General features: G+C 42.8%; 3 protein-coding genes across 9 annotated transcripts in view; 1 reads left to right on the top strand and 2 right to left on the bottom strand.

Annotated features, from left to right (window-relative positions):
- Positions 1-11,212, bottom strand: part of LOC105448183 (junctophilin-1) — a 35,005-nt gene extending 23,793 nt beyond the window's left edge. Inside the window, 2 exon segments of the mRNA XM_011686614.1 lie at positions 7,683-7,894; positions 10,905-11,212. Coding sequence (XP_011684916.1) covers positions 7,683-7,894; positions 10,905-11,212 — 520 coding nt within the window.
- Positions 1-21,807, top strand: part of LOC105448184 (cytochrome b5) — a 51,261-nt gene extending 29,454 nt beyond the window's left edge. For 2 of the 6 annotated variants that reach the window (XM_011686620.1, XM_011686617.1), the window contains one exon: positions 19,871-21,807. In XM_011686620.1, the coding sequence (XP_011684922.1) occupies positions 19,899-20,339 (441 nt within the window). In that variant the 5' untranslated portion in view covers positions 19,871-19,898 and the 3' untranslated portion in view covers positions 20,340-21,807. The other 4 variants (XM_011686621.1, XM_011686618.1, XM_011686619.1 and 1 more) reach the window with 4 other exon arrangements.
- Positions 21,808-22,000: 193 nt separating this feature from the next.
- LOC105448179 overlaps positions 22,001-24,884 on the bottom strand; it is a 76,428-nt gene continuing 73,544 nt past the window's right edge. For both annotated transcript variants that reach the window (XM_011686607.1, XM_011686608.1), the window contains one exon: positions 22,001-24,632. In XM_011686607.1, coding sequence (XP_011684909.1) covers positions 24,497-24,632 — 136 coding nt within the window. In that variant the 3' untranslated portion in view covers positions 22,001-24,496. The remainder of the gene's footprint in view (positions 24,633-24,884) is intronic.

Raw genomic sequence — 24,884 nt, 5'->3', positions numbered from 1 at the left:
TGCAGCTTCGATCCGAGCGCCATGCGTGCTACATGTATGATTACATAGCTGTGCATCGGGTTGCCGAGCGTCCATTGCGATAACAAAGTGGCATACTTTTTCTTCTTCGCGCGGTCGCACTGGAAAATTTACCGAAATATTACCACGATATTACCGCACGAGCGGTTGAAAAATTAAATCTCGTTTGTAAACCTCACATTACGAATCGTAATATGCGCTTGACAAAATTCTCTTTTGCGATTAATCGTAGACAACTGTTCGGGCGTAGACTTGCTACTTTCGCGTTCGGTCTATCATCTCGATTATTCCGTCCTCGATCCATCGTTATTGTCTTCGGATTTACGGCTGTCCTTGGCATTAATTAAACGCCGTTTTAAAATTTGTAGCGGCCTTTTTTTCGCACGCAACCGCAGCATTCTCGTGTGACGTAAGACGTGTGACGCCAGGAAAAATCAGGAATAACAGCCGAGCCGTATAAAGTGGGTAAAAGCGGCTCATCAAGGTAACCCACGCCGGTGTAATATTAACAGCCCCATATCCCGTATACAGCCGCTATTTGCATAAAGGGTTGCGGCACGCTCGCTGGAGGCAAAAAAAAGTAGATTACGCGGCCTTCTGTTACAAACCGCGTGCGCGCGCGCGCGAAATTGTTCAGCTTCTCCCCTTCTCTCTCTCTCTCTCTCTCTCTCTCTCTCTCTCTTTCTCTCTCGCGCGCGCGCGCTTGTTTTTTATACGACGCAAAACGAGATGTTATTTCCATTGCATATATACGACTTACATGACGCATCGTTTAATTATGCGACAACCTGTCGGACGATTCGCACAATGTAACTAAATTGCATAGGTCCAGAGGGTGCCGTTACCATCCTTTCCTTCATCGTAGCAAAGTATACTGTAAATTATAATCGCGAAAGTCCCGACGTGGCCCCCGCTTCGCACAGAATGCCTCAAGTTTTTACGTCATTTTACGACTTGTGGGGGAAAACGTAGTTGCAGGACATTTGTCCTTTTATTAAGTCGCAGCGTGATTCGCTCGTGCTTTCAGGCCACGATATCGATCTATTTTCCTGGCGTTCTTTTCCTTTCGCGCGGCGCGCGCGATGTCTTTCTCTCCGTTACGCTCTAATTAAATTCCGACGCGTCGCGCGAACTCGAGCGACGCGTCGCAGGCGTTCCTTCGAAATAATTATTGGTCCATAAATTATTTCGCGATACCGTCATATCCGGCGGCTTCTGCGCATGTGCGACGATTCAAGCTCCCGAGGATGAAAGCGCGCATCCTATCGTGAAGATGATCGCGGCTAAGTCACGGGCGATTTATCAGAAAGGTGTGGACGGTTCGAGAAGTCTATTAAACACGAGGGTCTCTGAAGATTGATATGAGGGGATGACGATGGGACGCGGGCAAGGAGCATCGATATGTTGTTACACGTCTACCCTCTTTCCTCGTTTTCCGATCGACAGCGAGTTCTCGCGTTCGCACCGACGCGCACGCGTCGGCGTCGGTATTTATAAATAAATACCTCGGCCACGTGCCACGGGAGAAATGGAATGGCGTTCGGAAAGTGCCTTAACTCGATCAAGAAGCCTAAAACTAGCGTATGCACGTATATGTGGAAGACATGGGCGGACGAGACATTAAGGTGAACCGCGAGAAGCCACGGGAGAAAGACAGAGAAAAAAAAACGCGTCTATAGATTATTTTTGAATTGCATTCCCCTCCCCTGTTTATTCAAGTCGTGAAAACGTAACGGCGAGATCATTATTCTACGTTCTCGATCCTCATCGTGCGATGAATCATTCGTTACTTTCGGCCATTCATATCCATAGGGCGTTTCAGGGAAATCGTATGCGGATGATGTATCGCAATGGAAACGAAACGTGGGACTGCGAAATGTGTGAAACATATCCGGCTTGAAAATCTCATTCCTATATGCGTTATGTATGTTGCGCGTGATTCTCTTACGTGTGAATGGCTCCCAAGAAAAAAAAAAGATGATGTGGCTCGGTGAAGAAAATAAAGTCAAATACCTGCGACCTTTGCTCATCTTTGCTTACCGTGTACCGAAACGCGATACTTCTACAAATATCTACTTCCACAAATTCCCTTCAGTCTCGGGACCTTTAATTAAAGGACAATAATTGCGCGCGTGTTGATCCCCGTGTATTTCGACGCCGATAAATCTCGTTTACTCTCCTTCGTCGTGGTTCGCGGCACCAGCGGGGATGGCGTTCATCAACTTGGAGGCAGTTTCGCCACTCTCGTACGCACGTCTCGAGACACCTCGCACATTTTTCAAAGACGTCGTTAAGGAGGTATGTTAATTCGCGGTTAAAAACCGGATCGCCTTCGCACGCGGAGGAAATAACTCATTCCGGCTGCAGGAAAAAACCGAGCGCTTTTTCGGAAGCGCGCGATCCGTGGCTCGAATGCGCATTACCGTTGTCCACGTTGATTAAGGAGAGGCTTCTTTTATTCAAATAAATAACCGAGCGCGGCACACGGCTTGTGCAGCGAGGAGTGGCAGCCGCTTTCGTAATTGTATTAATTCTAAATTAATTACAGGGGACTGAAATTATGGCTGTGTAACGACAATCACTCATTCGAGATGTAATTACGAGACGAAAGATATTATCGTTGCGTAATGATTATGCAATTTACCCGGCACGCTGTAAAGCGATGCAATTAAATGATAAGCGCGAACGTCGCATCGCATCGCGTCGGTTTGTATTTCGCCAATTTCGAACCTGGATCGGGAAGCTGAACACGAATCACGCGCGACACATCGCGCAAGAGTTTTTCGAAAAGTATAAAACCGGGGCAATTCAAACTTGTCGAAATGTCAAAATGTAAACGTGGTATTTCGAACGACGTACTGTCGATTTAGCTGCATCAAAGATACACAACGAAACATCGGTGATATTTACATCCTGATTCACGTGTCGCATTTTGTGTATACGTTAAAAGAAACGAACACATGCCGAAAGTACGTGGGAGTACGTAATAGCTGAGAGCATATAATCTATGCGCATTTACGCGTTGAACGATTGACCTTATCTTTCTTGTTTTTATTGCAAACATTTTTTTGAAAAACCGAGCCAATCCAAATATGTTCAAATTTATCCAAAAATTTGTTAACAATAACAAAATTTCCAACCTAAATATATAAAAAAAATTATTTTACGTTACTTTTTCTCGTAACTACGTTATCCTAACAACCACAAGTTACATGGAAGTTAAATAATTAACGTATATCCTCAGATTAATTTAGCTATTATGTATGTAACGTAAATACGATCATGAATGAAAATGAACGAATTACGCCGGGCATGTGGTAAATATTGACTGATGATATGAAATGACAAGAGGAAATTCATGATGGAAAATTGCATCGCAGATTGCAATAGATGCTCAATCGGGAGTTGACGTATAGAGAGAGGTGAAATAAATGTGTAGGCCATGGGAGCGGAGATGTCCGTCCTGGTATAATAGAATCTCGAGTGAGGGCACGAAAGGAACCAGAGCGTCGCAACAACGTGACCTGCGAGTAACGCGCGCGCGCCAACGGGGCAAGGGGGTAGATTTTATTTTAACGTCGAAGAGAGGAGAGAGTGATCTGCACACACATATACACTGCGCCGGTAGAAGCGGCGGTAGAACGGAGAACGGAAAGACCCGGTGGATGTAACCTTGACCCGCCGCGGAGAGGTTCAAACTAGGAGGTGAACCAACCGGCGCCTTCGCGGAAAAGTTGGGCGCGCCCGCGCGCGTCAGCGTAGGTGGGAACCCTCGTCGTGTTTACGTGGACTCGCCCTTTTCCACGCGATGTGCATACACACGTGCTGCACCTTGCTCATTCCCCGCTTTTTCATGCTTCTTTCACGCTTCTTATCTCGCATCGTGATGTCGCATAGCGACTGAAATCTTAATCCTTGGAAATATCTCCGGAAGACACATTCAAATACACGCCGCGTCTGTACACGCAAAGAACGATTTTACTGAAATTAAAATTTAGCTGGATACAGATCTGGAAATAATTTTGTTACATTGTACTATATATTATAATATATTGCCCATTCAAAATTTTGCGCTTGTCAAAAAAATAATACTGAATAACGAATCACTTCAAGTAATTAAGCTGCCCTTTTTTAATCTAACATGATATTGTCAACTCCACGTCGCAAGCCATGTGTTCGCGCGTTTAAATAATTTCGAAAAAAGTGGTTTCACCCTCGAAGATGATCCTCAATGAAACAGATGTACATACTATAATAACGAATAAAGTAAACCTAATAGAACTGATGCTTGACAATGAATTAGTCATATCAAATTAAGGAATTTGGATATAAAAGAATGATTCATCCCCCGTAGAGTGAATTGAGATAATTTGGCGATATTCTTTCCTAACGAAAGATTAATATGAAATAATACGGAATCGTTTTAATTTACTCCGCAGGATGGCTGGATTTAGATCAGATTAGATGGCAGGATTTAGCTGAATACAGATCTGAGAATAATTTTGTTACATCGTACTATATATTATAATATATTGTCGATTCAAACATTTGCGCTTGTTAAAAAAATACTGAATAACGAACCACTTCAAATAATTAACCATCTTTTAACCCAACATGATATCAACTCCAAATCGCAAGCCACGTGTTCGCGCGTTTAGAACGACAATTTCGAAGAAAGTGGTTTTACCCTCGAAGATGATCCTCAATAAAACAGATATACTATAATAACGAATGAAATAAACCTAATAAAACTGATGCTTGACAATAAATTGTATCAAATTAGGGAATTTGGATATAAAGAATGATTCATCTTCTACAGAGAGTGATTTGATATAATTTGGCGGTATTCTTTCCTAACGAAAGATTAATATGATATAATACGGAATCATTTTAATTTACTTCGCAGGATGGGGTAAACTAACACGAATCATATTTAACAACAGGGTGTTCACTTTTCCCTCAAGAAGATCCGAGTGAATGTATTGAAAATTGTTCAATCTGTCTGTAATTATTCTTATTCTGTTTCGGAACGACAGAGCATGATGCACATTCCAGTACGGCGGGTGTACATAAACCGCGTTCGCGTTCACGATAAACGTCTCGACATCCGGTCCATTCACGATAGGAGACTGCCGCGGCTCCTCCACCGCGCCGCCGCGCGCCGTGCCGGTTCAATCTCGCGTCGAAATAGCGCCAGCACTTCACTTATCTCCGTTGCAAAAGGCGAGAAGAGATGGAAAACATTTGAAAGAGAATGAGAAAGAGTGAGCGATGTGGCCGGCAATGGCGGAATAAGTTTTATCGTATTTCATTTTGACCGATGTTTCTCGGCGCTTTATATAGACCCTGGACGATCAGGCCGCCCGCATTTTCAGGTGCTAAGCTGGTCCATCTTCAGAAAATTGTAACGGATAATAAGGGATATATTTTATCCTGGAAGACAGATGTATCTCGAGATATATATTTTTACGTGACAGTAAAAAAAAAAAAATTGGTTAAATCGACCACGGTCTAGCGGAAGGAGCGGAAAGAGACTTATAGTGACTCATTAGAGATACATTCGAAGCTGTAAAGCATTAAATCCGATCGGGTAACCTGGGTGGCGTTTGATAAATATCGAGTCGACTGATTCGCGTCGAGCGATCGGATGTGCTATTTTCGTGCGAGCATAATGTACGCGCGCGTGTTCGACATGACGTGGCCATGTCAGAAGCATTTCCAGTTTCTGAATTCCGGTGGCTCTCGCGCGGAAGATTTCGTTGATCGCGCGGCAATCGGGATGCTGCGAGAGTACGGAATAAACTCATCAGGGGGAAGGATATTGCACATCGCGAAGCACGCGAAGTCTTTGCATTTATTTTGCCTCGTTTCGATCGTCTCTCCCAAAGAGTACGCGGGAATCGCGAGAATTCGCCTTCGAGTTTACGTTTGGGAGTTTCGAAGTATTTCGTCGCCGTGAGATGAATAACGGCGAAACTCCGCCGCGCAAAGAGTTACAGGGCGAAGATTTTCCATTTGGTTTACTCGCAATCTTTTCACAACACGCTGAGACGCAGCATCTGCCGCGACCGTTAACGTTCCGGGCGAGAACAAGTTTATCCCGCGAGAAAAACGACAGGTCTGAGAACACGATATCATCCTTAATTAATACGCCGGTAATATTTCATGTTACGCGAGCGTGCAACACTGTACGATCTCTTATGGTAGATATAGCACGTGAATACTTTATAATGTTTCACCAGCGATGATCGATCGGTTGGACAATAAGTCCTACTTCCTCGACGGCTGGAGTGCGACTTCGTTTAATGGCGTGTCGTTTATTCGTAACTGGAACGACTACAGAAAATTGCCTCTAACGATATCTCGCCGCCAAGTTAAATGAATTCGGCAAATTAGAATTTAACAGCGGAGAAATTATGACCGAGTCTCGGTTAACGACGTTTAAGATGTATTGAATTTTGCGATGCTATAGCGGGGCGAGAGTTAAGGATGAGAAGTCGCATCGTGCCAGAGGGAGAGATATTCGGGAAGAAAAAAAAACGAATGGACGGTTCGTAAGGACTGGAACGAGTAAGAATCTATTGAAGGTCGCATCGATTTTCGAGAAACGTCTGCAATCGTCGCGCAGCAGTATCATCAATCCTGGCACTTCTCGAAAAGACTTTTGCAAGCGATATCGATTAAGTGGCGTTATCTGTTGCGATTATGTTTCCTTATGAGTTTCACTCGCAACAATAAAAAATCGAACCTCTTGCCAGGATTGATTGGTTCACCGTGGAAACGATTCCTCTTAGATACAACCGAATAAGATTTTATATAACACGCAACGTTTCAAGTAAAACCTCGTTGTGATGTGATACTCCGCTCGACAATGACGTCTTTGTAAGCAGAGGAATTCGAGAGGCAAAGAAGAAGACCGCTCTCTAAATACTGCATCAATTTTTGTAGACGCACCTCAATTGCCGCCGTGTCGGCCATCAATCTTGGCGCAGCTAAATATCTCGCCGAGATAATGCGAAATCGACGAGGCGTTCTGCCACATCCGTTTCTTGTTTTGTTTATTTATCGCGCTCCCAAGTCAGCCTCGCGATGCTTTATTAAAAGAACACCGTGATTTATTTACTGACGATGTCTCGCTTCATAGGCCGGCGCTCTCGAGCACCCTAGGAGAATTTCCGGCGTGCATTTTAACGTCCAACAAAATATTTCATTCGTGAATGAAAGCGCCCATTTATTAACGGCGGTCACATTTAATGCGAAATCAATAAAGCCGAATTTTGTACAACCGCACAACCGAATAAAATATATTAGTATTCACGCACATGATATTAACTGTTATTACGAATCGGCACAGGACAATCGTATCACGAAGGTTGTTTTATTAGCTTATATATTTCTGAAAATGCTTTCAAAGCGTATTCTGCTCTTCTTCGAAATAAAATAAATTTTTTTTTCAATCAAGTAATTACAAAACTCGAAACGTTTCTTTTCCAGTTATATAATATTTTTATGCATAAAAATTATTATTTTTATAAAGGAGAGCTCGCTGTTTGTCTATCTAATTCGTAAGACTTTCAGAGACTTCCTGTATTCAATAATTTATAGGAAAAAAAAAGTCACGTTGATCGTGACTTGTGAACGTGTCAAATAGACTTGGGGCTCACCGCTGTCGGCGTAAGTTTCGGAGCCGTAACCGTCCTGCAGACCGCTGGACCATGTGCCCTCGTATCTCGCCGTGGAGGTAGTAGACTGCCGGACCCCGTAACGACCCTTGAACCCCTGAGTCCATTCTCCCCGGTAAAGCCAACGGCCACGGGTCTCCATACCCAGGCCATGTCTCTTGCCGTTCTGCCATTGTCCCTCGTAGGCTGACCCGCTGAAATGCAATTTGCGAAATTTAATCTTTTAAAACAGCTTGCCTCCCCTTAAGGGGAAGTCTTAAAAAAAAATTATAGAGATAATGTCATCATGTCTTCGATAGAGCTTTCGCAAAAATATCCTTAAGAGTTACGGTTCAAGGATCACGTCGCTATTTATGCTATTCTTGCCCACGCATTTATTAACTGAAAACCCGTTTAATTAGCGCGTCCGATAATTGCCGACTGCGTCGCCGACTGCCGTCGATGACAATGATAACGACGTTGCTTTCACATTGTTGGATATGCAGAACGGAATGACAATGCGAGCTTGACAATTCGTGCCAACGTAGAAAGTGATTGCGCCGCCTACGATCCTTCTTTTAAGATATTTTTATGAGAGTTATAATTATCAAAGGAAGAGCTAATCGAGTGAACATTCTATCAAATGCAATTAAAGCCTCACTTTTACGCTGAACTTATTGCTTTTTATCACAGAAAATCTTCCCAAATCCAGCCTCAAATATAATTTAATTATTCCCTTTTAATTGTCACAATTTCTGCGAAATGTCAAGAAAGATTTTAAGAACATCTGTAGTAAATCTTTTGAAAGAAAATGATTAATCCTGTCCGAACGATGGCCAAGTTTTTATGGATGATTGTGGATGATTATTACATAAACGTGAAAGCTGCACAGATTGATGTTTATTACATAAACGTGGAAAACTGTTACAGTTCTATAAGTGTCGTGTATTTGCGTAAACGCGTGTTTAACGATAGTCTGTCATGTGATAAAAATTTTTATCATTATATTACGCGATCCGTTGCATTATTACATTAATTATAGTTGTCCATACGATATGTTCTGTAATTTAATTATGGATAACGTTTAAATTATATTATTATATTTACGTATATTAAATTAAATTGTAGAATGAATGAATGAAAAGAATATTTTATATCTTGAAAAGTCATAATTGACAATGCGATGGTCCAATGTGTGATGAATAATTTTGGGAGATTTCTCGCATACTCGACGCGTTCTTGTCACGAAACGGAAATAAACAGGACAGTAGTGAAATTCTAGACACGTGAGGCGAACGTTCCTTGAACGATAATGGTCGGCAACACGCTTCGTTCGATTCGCGAAATCCTCGGTTTCGTCTTCGAGTATCATCACGATCGAGAAGTTGTGTCGGAAAATGTTGCTAGCTAAAGATGGACCTTGCTCCAGTTTACGCGGAAACGAAACGGCGAATTCTCTCGGCCTAGATACGTGGTCGGGAAGAAGAGAGGTCTTCATCGTTTGTTCTTACCTCATTTCTTCTCTTTTTTTTTTTATGTTGGTTATTCCGAAAACCGCGGTAATAAGAAATGAATTTTCATTTAAGCACATCTCAGAATCCCCGAGGATAATCTCGAGAAAATCACCTGTATACAATATGACGCAACAATGATTTAAAATTAATATCGCTAATAAAATAATAATAACTGTACAACAATATATTAACTAATATTTTTTTAAATATGTATGTTAAAAATATTTCTTTTTACATCGAATTGAATAGCTCCTTTGCAAATATCATAAATGAAATCATTGCACAGTATTTTACTGTTGTTATATCTCCATTTATCTTACTCAGTAACATTACCATTGTGTGCGTGATCTAGAAACCCTAATTACGATCGTTAAAACCTTTCCGAGTTTTCGTGTCGCGTGCACGTGGATACCATAAAATTTTTTCCTAATTGTCGCACCGTCTCGTTATGCCCCCGCGTAAAACTAACTGTCGAAAAACAAATAGGGTAGTTCTGCAATTACTTTACAACCCTCATTTTATATAGTATTCATGAATCAGGGTTCTTTTATAAACAGTTAATAATTGTGTTTTCTAATTAATTTCGAGTGAAGTCCGAAAACGCAGAATCGATTGTCGGATCAAGAATACTGGCACATCCTGCCATTTTTTGCTCGAAATTCATGGAAGAAAATGACCTGAAATATTTCTCGCTGATGACGTCATTGTTCGCGAGAAACGTTTAACGATTTTCGACGGTGCATTTTAATTTGGGATTCGAAGAATCTGAACGTTCATTTATATCTTGCAATTCTTTTACCGAAACTAAGATTGTAGACTCTATTGGAAAGACTTCCATCACGGCTTCTTGGTAAATTGATTTCACCAAAAATTTAAAAAAGACTTTTATCTTTAACACGATGTGAATGTTGATCATCAACGTCCGCAATTATCCCCGAAAATGTCGACGGTTATTGTTCCGCGGCGACCCTGAACTAGGACCTGACGACTCGGATCCCGGTGACCTGCTCCGGTTGTCCTTGCGCACGGTGACCCAGTTTTACAGGGATCGGGAGATTCCCTCCCAGGTACCGAGATACGTGTCAAGGTCCGCAATTCGCACATCACGCGCCACACGCGACGCCAGAAGTCTCGTGAATTCGGGGACTCGCGAAAATTGTCGATAAAACGTTCGACAGGGTCTTGCCGAGGAATTTTTTTACAAATAGCGAACTCGAGTTCGATCTTTCGAAATAGCATCAAGTCGGACTTACGTTACTTTCGCGGCGTGTAACGTTCGGTAGTCGTTTACCTCGCGACGCCGGCGACGTTGTTAACGCGAAGCAGGCGCGGTGGCAGTAACGTAATACCGGATAATCAGCCTGAAAACCGTACACTCGTCACGGCGCAAACGAGCTCAGTGTTAATCCTTCATGAGCTCGGAGGAGCGGCGGTCGTTGTGCAAATCCCGGGAGTGCACCAACGCGAAGAGAATACAAGATTAATTCGTTCCGCGAAACGCGCGTAACCAGACGAGCATCGTGGATTACATATATTACAGGAATTAATAATTTATTGTGATCCTTAGTAATTTCGTGTGCCGCGTGCAAATAGTTAACAATCGTGGAATATGCGAAGCGCTAATAAGGCACCGTTACCGCGTCTGCAATCTAGTGGAGCGCACTACGAGCGCGAACAAACAAGTAGTCGGTATCAACGATAGGTCGCTCACCTAGGCCAGGTGTAGACGCCGGATACCTCGAAGCCGAAGTGCCAGCTGCCAGAATAGGCGCCCTGACCCTTGGGCCCGGTGCACACGCCGTGGCCGTGGGCCTTTCCGTCTTCCCAGCCGCCGCAGTAGGTCCCACCGTCGTCAAAGTCGAATCTGCCCCCGTTAACTTGCGCGCGATTGGTGGCGGTACCGGTCGCGCCAGGTTGCGCCGGACTTATGCCACCTGTTTGTGGCAATTGGGCGCCCCCCGCCACCCCGTTCGGCGCCCCCCCGGACGGTTGCTGGCCGGAGTGCGGTTGTTGCTGCATATCTCGCAGTTACCGCAGGCACTGTCGTTCGTTTTCGCGCTTTCCTCGTTCCCCTCTTCTCCGTCTACCACTACTCTTCGACTCCCTCGTTTCCCTCGTCTTCGTCTTCGTCTTCGTGATCGTTATCGTCGTCGTGCTCGTGCTCGTGCTCGTGCTCGCTCATCAGTAACGTCTGCACGCGCCTTGCGCAGTTGTACGTCACTCCATTCTCCGCCACCTTCTTTTTCGACGTCGTCGTAATCTTCTTCGCCGCCCTCGCCGCCGCCTTCTCACGTCCGCCTCCACCGGGTCTCTACAATAGCATCGAAGAATCGAACGTTGATCCGCCGTAACGACCGCACGTTTATCGTCGACGTCGTTGCGAGACGTGGCGGGACACGAGCGATACACGGCGGCGGAGCTGTTGTCCTATAGCGAAAGATCGGGTTTAAATCCCGCGCGCGCCGGTCTCTGGTCTGGACCGCGCTCCCGAATCCTCAAGGCACGCCTGTCATCGCAACGCAGTCCGCGCGAGAGAAGCCGGACGTGAGAAAAGAATCAGCGAGTCTCGCGCCTGGGCCCCGGATTTAATTTTAGTACAACTTCGAAGAACCGAACGTGCGAGAGCGCGCGAACGTGACGAGCGCGGATCTACGTCTCTCGATCTCGAACGCGGAACGTTACATGGCGCTCTCTTTCTCTCTCTCTTTTTCTTCCGGTGCCGGGTGATCGAGAGAGCTCAAGAGACCTGCGGCCTTGACGAGCCTCGATTTTACGAATCGATACGTGCAATCGATACGTCGGGTGCAAGATTTCCCTCTCGAACACTTTTCTTATCTTCCTTCTCTCGTCTTTTCAACCCCCGCCTAAAATCACCACGAAACGAAGCACCTCGGGCCACGTCACTATGCTATCACCCTGGTCGGTCTACCTCTCTCACTCACTCGCATACACGCACATGTACGCACACGTGTCGCCACAGCCGCCCGTGATCATGAATCAACGGGATCGGGACTCGTCGAGGCTTCTCGAAGAATCGTGACGCGCATCCAGCACCATGCACACGGCACTCGGGAACTTTTGGCGCTACGGCAATCACCATAGGATATCGCTCTAGGATTCGCGAGAACTCGTCGCGCGCGCGATGTACGTTTCCCTTTGAAATTATCGGAACGAGACAACGAGCCCGTCGGAGTCGCGATTTTGCTGTCCGCCTGACGCCGTTACGCAACGCTTCTATAAGCATCCGTGATCCGCTCGGAATGTGCCTCTCTTTCTCTCTCTCTCTCTCTCTCTCTCTCTCTCTCTCTCTCTCTCGTTCGTTCGCTCGCTCGCTCGCTCTCTCCCTCTCTTTCTCTCTCTCTTTCTTACTCGCTCTTTCTCTCTCCCTATCTTCGTCCGTCCAACTCCTCCGCACGAAAGCTCCTCTCTTTTCGATCTGACGCTTTCTTCGGGAAACGAAGACCCGATCGGGCTCTCTCTGATGAGTCACCCGCGAGGAGATCTACCTACGGTGGAACGGTCGATGACTAAGATCCACGGGACTGGACCCACGATGAAGCCTCGGCGGACACTGAGTCTATCTCGAGACACGGGTTGCGAGGTGGAAGTAACATGAAGAGGAAAACGCAGAGCGGAGCCGAACTCTCTCAATACGCATGTATATGCACACGCATACGCATGCACATGTACACATCATATACACCAACAGGCACACGCACGTGGACACACACACACGCGTGGATCTCGCACGCGCGCGCGCGCGCGGGCGCGCTTTCTTCACGTTGACGGCGGCGGACGGTGTGGTTCTAGCTCGGTGCGCAACATCGGCAGCAACGGCACCGACATCAGCATCATCGTCAGCATCCGCACGGGCACAAGCTCGGTTGCGCCGGTGCGCCGGTCCGTACCTACGTCTGTCCGTCTGTCCGTCCGTCCGTTCGCTCTAGCGTGGCTAGAGCGGTGCCGCGCGCGCCTTAAGCTCTAGCCTCGAGTTCGGCTAGCTGGCTAGGAGCTTCTATTTTTACCATGGGGTAGCGAATTGTTCCCCACACGAGGCGGCTGCGGCTGCGGCTGCACGAGGCGGCAGCTCCGTCGACTCGAGTCGTTCGCCAATGCGACCGGGTTCCGACCATTTATAAATAGTTGGAGTTCTCGCACCGCCACGGAAAATCATCGCGAGGATTCGCGGAACGCGGGTCGCGGTGAGAGTGGCCCGAGATGCTCTCCGCTATTATCGCCGGCCGGTCTCCGGCCTTCGGGGTACCGTCGATACCGTTCGACGCTCGACGCGCGAGGGAAGAATGACGATTTCAAGGTCATGCACTCACGATAGATCATGTGTCCCATTCGGAAGAATTATGTGCTTTCCTTAGGGAAGCGAGGGGAAGACACGATTTGTCGGAGTATCGAAATTTCGGGAGAATCTCTTCTCCATGGAATATTAACGTGTGAAATTGAGCGAGCGAGTGTATCAGAATTGACAGAATTAACGGCGATTCCATTGCGAACGTCGCGAAAAGGCCGGTTCATGTCTTCATAGTGCGATTTAGGAGAAAGGGACAGAACACAGGGGTAGAACGCGTTGGTGGTGTGTTCGATCGGCTGGGAAAAGGAGGAAAAAAAAGAGGGGTACGGCGCACGCGGCCGCGCGAATGTGTGTCTATAGACTGCGGCCTCTGTAGGGCTGCATTTTTAATGGAGCGCGTGTAGCGGCGCCGATATCGGTCAGTTACTCCCCCGCGAGAACGTGAGATAAGAACTAGGTAGGCTCCGAGCGTGGCCTCGGAGGGGGCTCGGAGGGTACGACACACGTTGAAAGCCGAGGCGAGCCAGAGTCGATGATCCGTACACGTCTGACGTTACCGTGAGGTTCGCTACGCTCTATTGACGGCAAACGGACGGGCCGGGACGACGGGACGGGGAGACGCGTCATTATTTATCGACGCGTGCCATTCTTTTTTATAACATAAATCAATTAATCGATGTGTCCGCTATTAATAATGATGGTAACGAAAAGTGACGGCCGAGCTGCGCTCGTTAGTTGCGCGGCGAGGAAAGAAAGAATCCTCCTCCTTTCCCCTCTTTCTCTCTCTCTCTCTCTCTCTCTCTCTCTCTCTCCCTCTCTCGCGTGCGCGCTTCTGCCTCTCTGAAAGTGAGGGTTACGACGAGTAATCCCGAGGAAAGCGACGCCGTTGCGATCTGGCTATCGTTGCACTTCGCGCGGATCTGTTACCCGAAAAGGCGACGAGAACTGTGCCAACGAAGACAGTCTCGAGTCTCGAGGCGAATGGCACAACCTGTCTGTTTATTGCGTGGCGACACATGGCGGCACGGCGAGGCTGAATTGCCGACAGACGAATACAATAAAGAGAATAGAAACGCGAGCCACCGTCATTACGATGAAATATTTAACATTAGCCGAAACTATTACACATCTCTCTCTAAACTGAGGGCATTCATTTCCTACTACCACGACGTTAATATTACTTAATCGCACTGTTAATATTATTTAATTTAATAAAACGAGCTCCTTCTTGATTTAATAAAAGATACATAAATCATCACGACCCCTTTCTCTGTCGCTACCTAATGTACATGTTGTTTAAGAGACCGTGTCGCGCCGGCGAATCTTCGTCTCGCGAATGTATTAAGACATCGAGACTTCCGCATCGAGGAATCTCGTCGAAATAGAGCAGACCCGCTTGAAACGGGAGCGTGCTCCAGATTCGATTAGCTTCCCCCGATTAGCTTGGGCGAGCGAGAAATCGGAGCCTCAATTAAAAGTTTCACGTCTTCCTCCTTTCGCACGTTTACTCTCGTTTAACTTCAAATTCGTTCGCTCTAATTTTCCAAGAAATTTCACGAAGAGAGAAATACAGCAGACACGAAAAAAAACCAGCTGCATGCGAGTTCTTTTTGAAGATTACTATACATCGATAGTATATATGCCTTATACCTCTCGAGATCACAGGATGTCTCACTGGCAACGGATACATGTTCGAATTCACGAAGGATTCAAATCGAACGTTTTTCGACGACGCACCAATGACCAATGCCTTCGAACATCGTCGAACACTTGTTCACCAATTCAGTAATAATCAACTCGTCCTTATAGATGATACCACGTACATCTATGATATACACAATAAATTCACTTTCGTCACCAGCACTCCAAACGAAAAGGAGTGAGATTGCATGAACGCGAAGATAGAACGCAGGAATCGGCTCACGCGAGCAGAGCCGATTCGCGCGAATACCGCGACGACGACGATCGCTCGTCCGCGAAGATCGCTCTCGCGAAAATCTGCACACGGCGAATAAGACGCATATCACCAGCGTCGGGCTCGAGCACACTTCCGGGCGATCGATCCGGCTCGGTCCGAGTAACACGTGCGACGTACAGCGCCGGCGGCGTCGCCTCGCACCCTCGTCCCTCTTTTTTTCATGATCTTCGCTGGACGCACGTGCACCTCCCCCCCGGAATCTGCCCGGCACGCGTCTATCCGGTCGCGGCGCCGTCGAAGAATAACCCGGACGTGTCCGCGGGGGAGGAAATACGCGCTTTCGAGGCGTCGCGTGCACCGGTTCCTCGGCGTCGGACTGAATGCCTTCACGCGGCACCGCGGCGGTAACGGCGCACGCAAGTGCACACGGGGCGTCCCTATTTCTAATATGTGTCACGAGGACAACAGCTTCCACACGCACATGTAACGTAGACGCGCGGCGTGTACATTATCCTCGTAGTCGCCGCGATTCCGCGTCGCGGATTTTGGACGGAAGCGACGAGACGGGACTCCGCGATGCGCCTCCTCGATCATCGAACGCGCCCGCGGTCGATCGCATCGATATATTCGCGCACGTTCCCGCGTGATTGACAGGGTTTCTCTGTTAACGGCACCCCGCTGTAACACGTCGCTCCGAATCACAGAGCTCACGCCTGCTCCAACGCCGCGTGTAAATGTTCTATCTCTGTTTCTAGGGGATGAAATTTTTATCGACACGTGCGCGAACACAGGTCGATTCCACAGTGATCCTCCGCGCGCGCGTTCCCGTCCCGCTCTCGCGCGTCCATTCCCGTCGACGTCGTTCACCGGGAGAGACGGGCTGGACGACGGTATCAGAACGAACGACTTGTCGTCTGCGACCGGCCGGTCCTCCCGTTGCGACGTCGACCTTCCCCCGCTTCGTGCTCGTGCGCGTACTCGTTGAGGATGCCGTTCTCGCTGTCGCTGTCGCTGTTGCTGTCGTCGTCGTCGTCGTCGTCGTCGTCGTCGTCGTCGTCGTCGTCGTCGCCGTCGCCGTCGCCGTCGCCGTCGTCGTCGTCGTCGTCGTCGTCGTCGTTGTCGTCGTCGTCTTTATCCTCCACTTCCTCCTACTTGCGGATCCTCCTACCACGGATACGCGAAAGATCTTCCCCTGCGACGTCGACGCACGCACCGTGCTTACGGGAATGTGCGTGAGGTCAGGGTGGCATGATTACGACTATCAGTCTCACAGTGCGCCGCCGCCGTCGCTGGTCGTACCGCCACCTCCGCCGCCTCCATCGCTGCCGCCGCCGACGCCGCCGCCGCTGTTGGTCGCGCCGTCGCGATAACGGTGGCGTCGCGATGCCTGGCGTCGTTGTGCCAACGGTGAAGCATCGCATCTGCACCGCATCACTACGCCCCGACGCGGTGATCGGACGAGCGTAATCGACAAGTTTTCCCTTATAGTCGACCGATAATAATTAATCTCTGCTCTCTTGGTATTCAATAATATATAAAATATATAAAAATATGTAATATTTTTTAAATATGTTCTTGCTGCGTATTTCTCTTATTTTTATATTGAACTCCTATCACTTGATATAATAATTTTTACTTTAAACTTGTTATATGATAACAATTTTAATTAAAAAACCTTTATAAATGAATAATGTTAAGTGCAGAAATTAACTTTGTTATATTGTAACAAATTATATTGTGACATATTTTATCGTGACGTACCATAAAATGATATGATAGAATTTCTTTTTATCTGACTTGAGTAAAAAAATTATTTCATCAAACTTCTAGGAATGTTTCCAGCAACCTATAAATAGTATAAATATTACTTGATAACTTTTGAACTTGATGGCAACGCGTCTCGTTGAATTTTCCATTATATCGGCAGTTGGTTAAAGTACAATCTATTTCCTTTTATTTATGAGTCAAAGTTGTTGTAATATAAAAGTTAAAGATAAGGCCATTATTTAATAATAATATCTCTTATCATTTTTTTACGATTGTTCACAAATTCCAAGTTTTTATAATTATTTATGTTTAAAGGCAATATAAATTTTTTAAAAACCTATTCATACGCTTTAAAAACTTTAAAAATTAGGATAACTTTTTGTATATTTTTAGATAAAGGAAAAGTAACTCTAAATCATTAAACTTTTAAAGAAATCTTAAAGTTTTTAAAGAAAGACAAATATTTTAATATTTAACTATATTCTTTTTCTTAATTTAATCGATGTTATGAAATCTGTTATCCGAATCTCTATTAAAGTCATGATGAACAAGAGTTTCATCATTCAACAGATGATAGAAAAAATAAGCCGAGTATAAAGATTAGCATAGTAAGTACATGTACATATATATATATATATATATATATATATATATATATATATATAAAGACTAGTATAGTAAGTATGTATATACTTACTATACTAGTCTTTATACTTGACTTATAAAGTTTTTTGACGACATTGTTATTTATTTTACATAGATAAGAAAATTGTATTTATAATTATCACGATATAACAGTGTAGGATTCGAAAGGTCGACCAGAGTCATAAAAATAAAACACATTATTATGAACCGTAATAATAAATACAAAAGAGAGATATTACATAGATGTTTTGGTTGAATTTAAAATATATATATATTTTTAATTATGAATATTTTATTTATGGACATATTATATAGATAATGTTTTTATTGAATGTTATGCTCGATCAGAAAATTTTATCATGATGAAATACGAAAGATACACGGATCAGCATGAAAGATACGTATTACAAAGATATTAGATACTGTATACGTATTTTTTATAGATCTACGGGACTCTATTAAAAAATTGGAATAGGTCAATCATAACGCTGATAAACATTATCGCATAATACTCAGACCAAGATTGTAACTGAGCTGGCAGTTTTGCTGGCATTTATGTGTAAACTTCGAAAAACGTTGGTTATAATCCCGTCATTGCCAATATCCCACCATTATCTTGGAAAAAAGTGCGGTCTCTTAGTCACTTCTTTTCGCAATTATTTGACGAAAGTGTAATCTGACCAGTCGTTGCTTATCGTCGTTGTGGAATAAAAATAAAATCACAAACAAAATCGTCAATCGACGCTTGCGCGTGGCTTGTCAGAGTTTAGTGAGAGCGTTGCGGTGCTGAAGTGCCACTCTTTCTCTCTTTCTCTCTCTGAACTGCGAATAGTGCGAGTCAAATTGTCAGACTGTTTGGAATTCCCATGGGAGATTATTACACTTCGCCGAAAGGAGAATCGGAGCAACGGTTATACGAGCCGGTAAGATTCACGACTGTACGTCTCCAATAATTCAAAGTTCTAGAGTTTTCTAGAGTTTCATTAATTTCTGCGTTTTTATCTTTCACTCTTTTCACTGACGGGAGTTTCCTAGGAAGGGAAGCGATATTTATTTTCGAGCCTAGCTTATCTACATGTAGATTGTAATCCGGTTCTGGACTAACAATAAGCAACATGTTCAACTATCACGGTGCATGCTGCGCGACCAAGAAAATACCTCATGTATGCGCACGCATCAGATTTCAACCAGTATCTAATAGAATTACTCTCCTTTCTCGGGGGAATTGATTTCTGTCTCAGTGTGACATACGATGTCCCTTGACAGACATCATCAACAGAAACGCTGCTATAGGTAAATTTAACGTGTGACGAGTATTCGTTCTCCGAATATATCGTGCTTGGAATTGTTTAAACGTTATACCGTAAACTGGCGCGGAAGTGTTGACCGGTATACGTATAGACTATCCCGTTTACTTCCGCAATCGATACAATCGATACTTCCGGTGCTCTCGCTCGCGCGCTCGTATTTTTCAGCTGTCACTAGTCATTTTTGCAAAATAATGTACTCTCAACGGTGCAGTTGTTCACAACTTTTCGCTACTGCAAATATTGCTTTATCATAGCGCTGTCATCCTACTCTGTCGATTGAAACGCAATCAATAATCGTTTATTGTATTTTTGGATGTGTAAATATGAATGGAAACAAATGCGTGTTAGTTAGAGTACGAAGAAAAATGCAAAATAAAAAAATGTAATGTTTTACTTAATGTAGTCGTGTTATTGTTTGATTTATGTAATATTATATCTGATAAATGTTTGATTGACAATATACAGAATATTTAATTTTAATTTATTTTTATTAAATTTTTTAATATAATTTTAATTTAATTTTTAAATTATTTGAAAAATTGAGATCTTTAATTCAAGACAACACATAATGTATAATGAATTATAATAAAAAAACATTTGTGCAAAAAGTTAAAAAACATGCATGATTATTGGAAATATATACATATTACAAGCAATATATTTACAATATATCACAATTAAATTCTATTTGAATTTATCTAAGTAACAAAATTTCTCTATTGATGTTGCAGAACGTTCGCTTCTGAAACTGATAGTAGCATGGATTTCGTAAACCTGACCTTCCGCTCCCTCGACTTGGCAGACGTAAATCCATCGAGGGAGGACTTCTTGCAGGTCGAGCGTGATAGTGTCGCGGAGAGAAACGATACCATCAGAGAGCAAAGGTGCAGGCTGAAGGAAAAGTCGCGCGACGAGCTTCGGACAATCAATTTGGCCGAGGTTGCCTACCACGACACGCCCGGCGACTGCTGGCTCGTGATCTACGATTACGTGTACGATTGCACGGAGTTTCTGAAGAGTCACCCGGGCGGTGAGGACGTTCTCCTGGAATACGCTGGACGAGACGCGACTTTGGCGTTCGTTGGCACAGGGCATTCCGCCGTCGCCAGGGCAACTTTAGAGAGGTACAAAATCGGCGAACTCCCGCCGGAGGAGAGAATCTTCCGCACTCCGAACGGTCTGAAGGTCTCGGAATTTTAATCTGTTTTGATCGTCGAAGATTGTCATCGTCATTGCGACATACTCGGGTAAATACCGGATTTTACAACAAAAATAGAAATCGGCGTATCAAACACTTTTTCGAAAAATAAATTTGCTGAATTTATACAGAAAGTTCTATGTAAGTTCTATGTAAGTTAGCCACATCTGTGGAATAGCTCGTTGCTTCTGATGGCATATTCTTTTTTCCAAGTCACCTTTCTATTTGACTTTATTTGACTATTTAATTTTAATTGATAACACTAACATTATGATTTTTAACTGCATAGTGACTAATGCAATTATTCTTACATAATAATTTTTGCGCCTTTCTACAACGATGTCTCTTTTACATATTTTACCGTATTATTATTAATAGCAAGATATAGTTACTTTTAAATGATAAAATTTAGATGAAACTACAAAACATCTTAAGTGTTACATTTAAAATTTTAAACAGTAAAAAGAAAACAGCTATATATCGATGTGATTTATTCGTTTGTAATAATAATCATAGCGATAGTGATTTTTTATCAGTATTTATGCTTGATATGATGATTGCAATAATTTAAAGTGTAAATTGCGTTACATATTAATTTAACAATGTTAAGTCAATAATATTTTATGATTTGATTAAATTTATTCTGTTTCTTAATTTTTGTTTGTTAAATCTGCAACAGCTTGCGATCAGATTGCGCAGTTTCAAAATTTCCTTCCTCTTCTTGTTTCGCGTGAGTCAGCGTACTTCCCGGAGTACAAGAACAGTAAAACCGTTGGGATCTCATGTGAAAAAAATGTGTTGCTAATGACGAACGACGTGTTATCGCTCGATTACTGCGGTTACAAAGCATTTTGTGCAACTTCGTCACTTGGTTGTTGAACTTCGAAATGTAGCAGTCAAGAGGTTAAACACGCCGCGATAAAAAGTTGATATTTATTCGGTCAAACGGGCCATGCCTCCTATGTAATTAGTTGTATTTTTGTAATTCATCTTCGTGAGTAATTACTTGCAATAAGATCTCTTGCAACCCCAAGTCATCGGGCGCAGATTATAATGCGACAGCGTTTATTTCGTGATGTTTGACGTCAGTGATTTTATTCTGGGCAAAATATAATTTTCGGTATCTAGACGAACGTCATATTTTTCTGGGAAAGTTACTTCATTCATTATCACCGGAGAAAATAAACACTCGAAATTGTCTCGTAATTGGTATTTCGAAGTGGCTGCATTTCAAAATGCTTCCTGTATGTACCTTGAGTCTATAAGATAAACGAGAGCCGGGAAAATAATAATCAGTGCTCAGGGAGTACTTTTTACATCGGATACATTTTGTATTTCTTGCTCCTCTAACATTCATAATATACATAACATATACACTGTATGAGGTAATAGCGATGTAGCTCGGTTCGTTATACATTGTCGATGGACCGATATAATAAACTCTCTCTGTTTCCGTTAGTCGGAAGGCAAGATTGCTCGGTTTATTAAATTAGCAATATACTCCGTTTACGCATTAACCCTAGATTTATCTAGAATTAAATTACACACATAACAGTACTCTTCACGATATTTACAATTAATCACAAAGTGTACATACATATAAAATATATAATATGTTTTGTATGCATATACGTGTGTATGTATGTACGTGTGTATATGTGTGGTGTGTGTGTATGTATGCACATGTATGCGTAAAATAAAATAACAAAGGAAAAAAAAAGAGATAACACTTGTATTGATGTGACCAGTATCATTCTGTCCCATGGCGAGTATCAGTCCTTAGTTTTGCACGTTTCAATACCTCGTCGATAGAAAAACATTACAAAACCGATGGAAAAATTTCGATATAACGAAAATCTTTCCGTATCTTAAATATATTTTACGTTACACAGTGACAAGTTCATTTACGAGTTGCGATGAGTTGCGATACGAAAGTTATGCGATCTATACATCCCTAACTTTTTATACATATATATACTATGATTAAATATAATACTAAATTTTGCTCCACTCGATTTTTAACCCTAATTGTAAGATAGTAGGAGAAAATAACGTATGCGATTCGCTCGTGACGTACACTTAACTTGAACTTAATAAGTGCATGAATTTCACATTTGACTAAAAACTATATACTTCTTCTATTTTATTACGCCTATGATAGTGACTTTTAACGCGATACTCGCGCGTTACTTTGACGCGCACGCATCGTAATCACGCTACGCTACGTAACACGTTATTAATCATCACATCAACTTTACATACTACTTTCTGTTTTGTATGTTGTTAGGACTGTATATGTTAAATATCGAATACCCGCAGAGCATTCGCTTATTTATAAATTGTCTCAGCTAAACACTAAAAACGACAGTTTAAAACTGAGTATAATAAACGAAATGAAAAATAGCTTCGCTAACAAGTTTTTTTTCTAGTTACTATCATTGCAATTATAAATCACCCAACGCAAAAAAATACAGCTAAAATAATTTCTACATATTTCTATGTAATTGAAAATGATCAGAACAGCAATTATTTGTCGCGAAGGAGGAGAATCGTATTTTTGTAGAAAAAAAAATTAATTTGAGATTCGAATTAAATGTCTAACTTTCCAGTTTATAACATTGAATATCGTAGTTATTAAAGCTCAAATTAAATTCCGTTCGTGATAAAGTTTTTCCTCAGTTCAATAAAAAATAAAATTCTATTATTAATTCTCGCTTTTGGAATTTCATTCCGCAACGCTCTCTATTTTACGAATTATGAAACTGTCGAATTAACGGGTAAATTGGATTTAATGTAAATTATAATTCCAGAAAATGAGATTGTATAAAGTCATCATATGACTTAATATTTAATTTTCATTCTTGAATATGATGTTTGACGCGAAATAGTTTTTTCTTTTGAAAGAAGTATAGTGACCACAATCGTCGTCCGACAGAGAAATTCCATAGCGTTTGAAAAATTGAAACTGTGTTTCAATATACGATGCTTATACGACCCGCAGAGACCGACTGAAACTATCGTTCGTCCGAAAAGCTAGAAATGTCTCTCTATTCGTCGATCCGAAAAAATTATCCGTGTTCGTTATCCGTCTTTGTTCCTTATGTGACCGAACGGAGCAAACGGCAAAATCGTGTACCTGATCTATCTCCTGTCGAATTGCCCTCGGTATCTCTGATCGGTTCGGGTCACCAGATTTCCTCATTTCCTTTATGGACACACGAAAAAAAAGCGAAACTTGCTCTATGACACGTTGTCGCAAATTCTGATTTCCTGCGAATACAAAGCTTGCTTTCTCATGTGTGTTCGACGGCCTCGTTGCTTGTGCTGTGTCTTTTTCAGGTAAAAGACCTGGAAGAGCTATTTGGCGTCAAACATCACTATCGTTTGGAGAGCGAGAATTGGATAGCAAGTATCGAAACTCGTCGTTTGGCGACTTTTATTCTATAAAAGAAAGAGTGCACATTTCTTTACTCAGAATAATTTTTCTCAAAAAGTTTCAATCTTATAATTCATATTATAGAAAATGTTGCGAAATAGCTTAATTTTATTGTGAATTATTATTACTTTTTTGTTCTAAAAGTTATTCTAAATATCTAAATATCTGTTTATGAACATATATATATAGACATATTTCCTTGCTTTTCCTTTTTCGTAGTTGTCTATAAAAATTAAATTAAAAATTAACAGATATTTTTAACAGTGACAATTATAGTTATAAATGACGAACGTATCCTAGATACCTAGCGTAAAGAAGTGCGTAGAATTGTAATACCGATTGCATCCGGAAAATAATATTATAGAGAATTGATACTTTCAAGTAGATACCATTTAGGAATCGATATACCATTTAATACTTACATATTCACATGTACTTATGAGGCAATGATATTTTACTATCAGGAATCGGTACTAATTATGAGGCTTTATTTATTAAATTCATAAAAGCACCGAGACGCGATGTTTCAACAACGCTGCATCTCGTTGCGTACATGAATTGCGAGTATAGGCTAATACGTCATCAATCCAGTCGAGTGGTTTCGCAAACGCTTTCTGCGACGCAATTCAACTATCAAGAAAAACATTCGCGGATGAACTCGATCGTGGATTGATGATGGTATCAGCCTTCCTGCAACTTTCGAAGTGAAGCTGCTCGGTCCTTTTACATCAAGCTGCAGAGGGCAAATCCTTGGCCGGAATCGAAAGCCGACTGCAGTACTGTGGTTTCCATGCAAAACGCAGCATCCGTATACATCGCCGCAATTCGTTGCTGTTGCGCTCGACTTTCGCTCTGCGATCTGAAAGCAAATTTTTTTTTCCAATTGGAAAATAGTAGCCAAAAATACTTAAGCTGTAAAATCTTAGTGTGTAAAATTATAGCAGAATAAATAGACAGAAATAAATAGAAGAAAAATTATTCTACTCTTTAAATTATATAATTTTGATAAAATTAATGATAACATTTTCGAACATTTTGCTCGAGAACAAATACAAGTCTGTGCCAAGTTTTAGAAAAAACTTGGAAATTATATTCTTGTCATTTTCGCCTT

This window comes from Wasmannia auropunctata, unplaced genomic scaffold, assembly GCF_000956235.1.
Source record: "Wasmannia auropunctata unplaced genomic scaffold, wasmannia.A_1.0 LD336088.1, whole genome shotgun sequence".
Taxonomy (NCBI): domain Eukaryota; kingdom Metazoa; phylum Arthropoda; class Insecta; order Hymenoptera; family Formicidae; genus Wasmannia; species Wasmannia auropunctata.
This window is presented reverse-complemented; position numbering and strand designations above follow the sequence as displayed.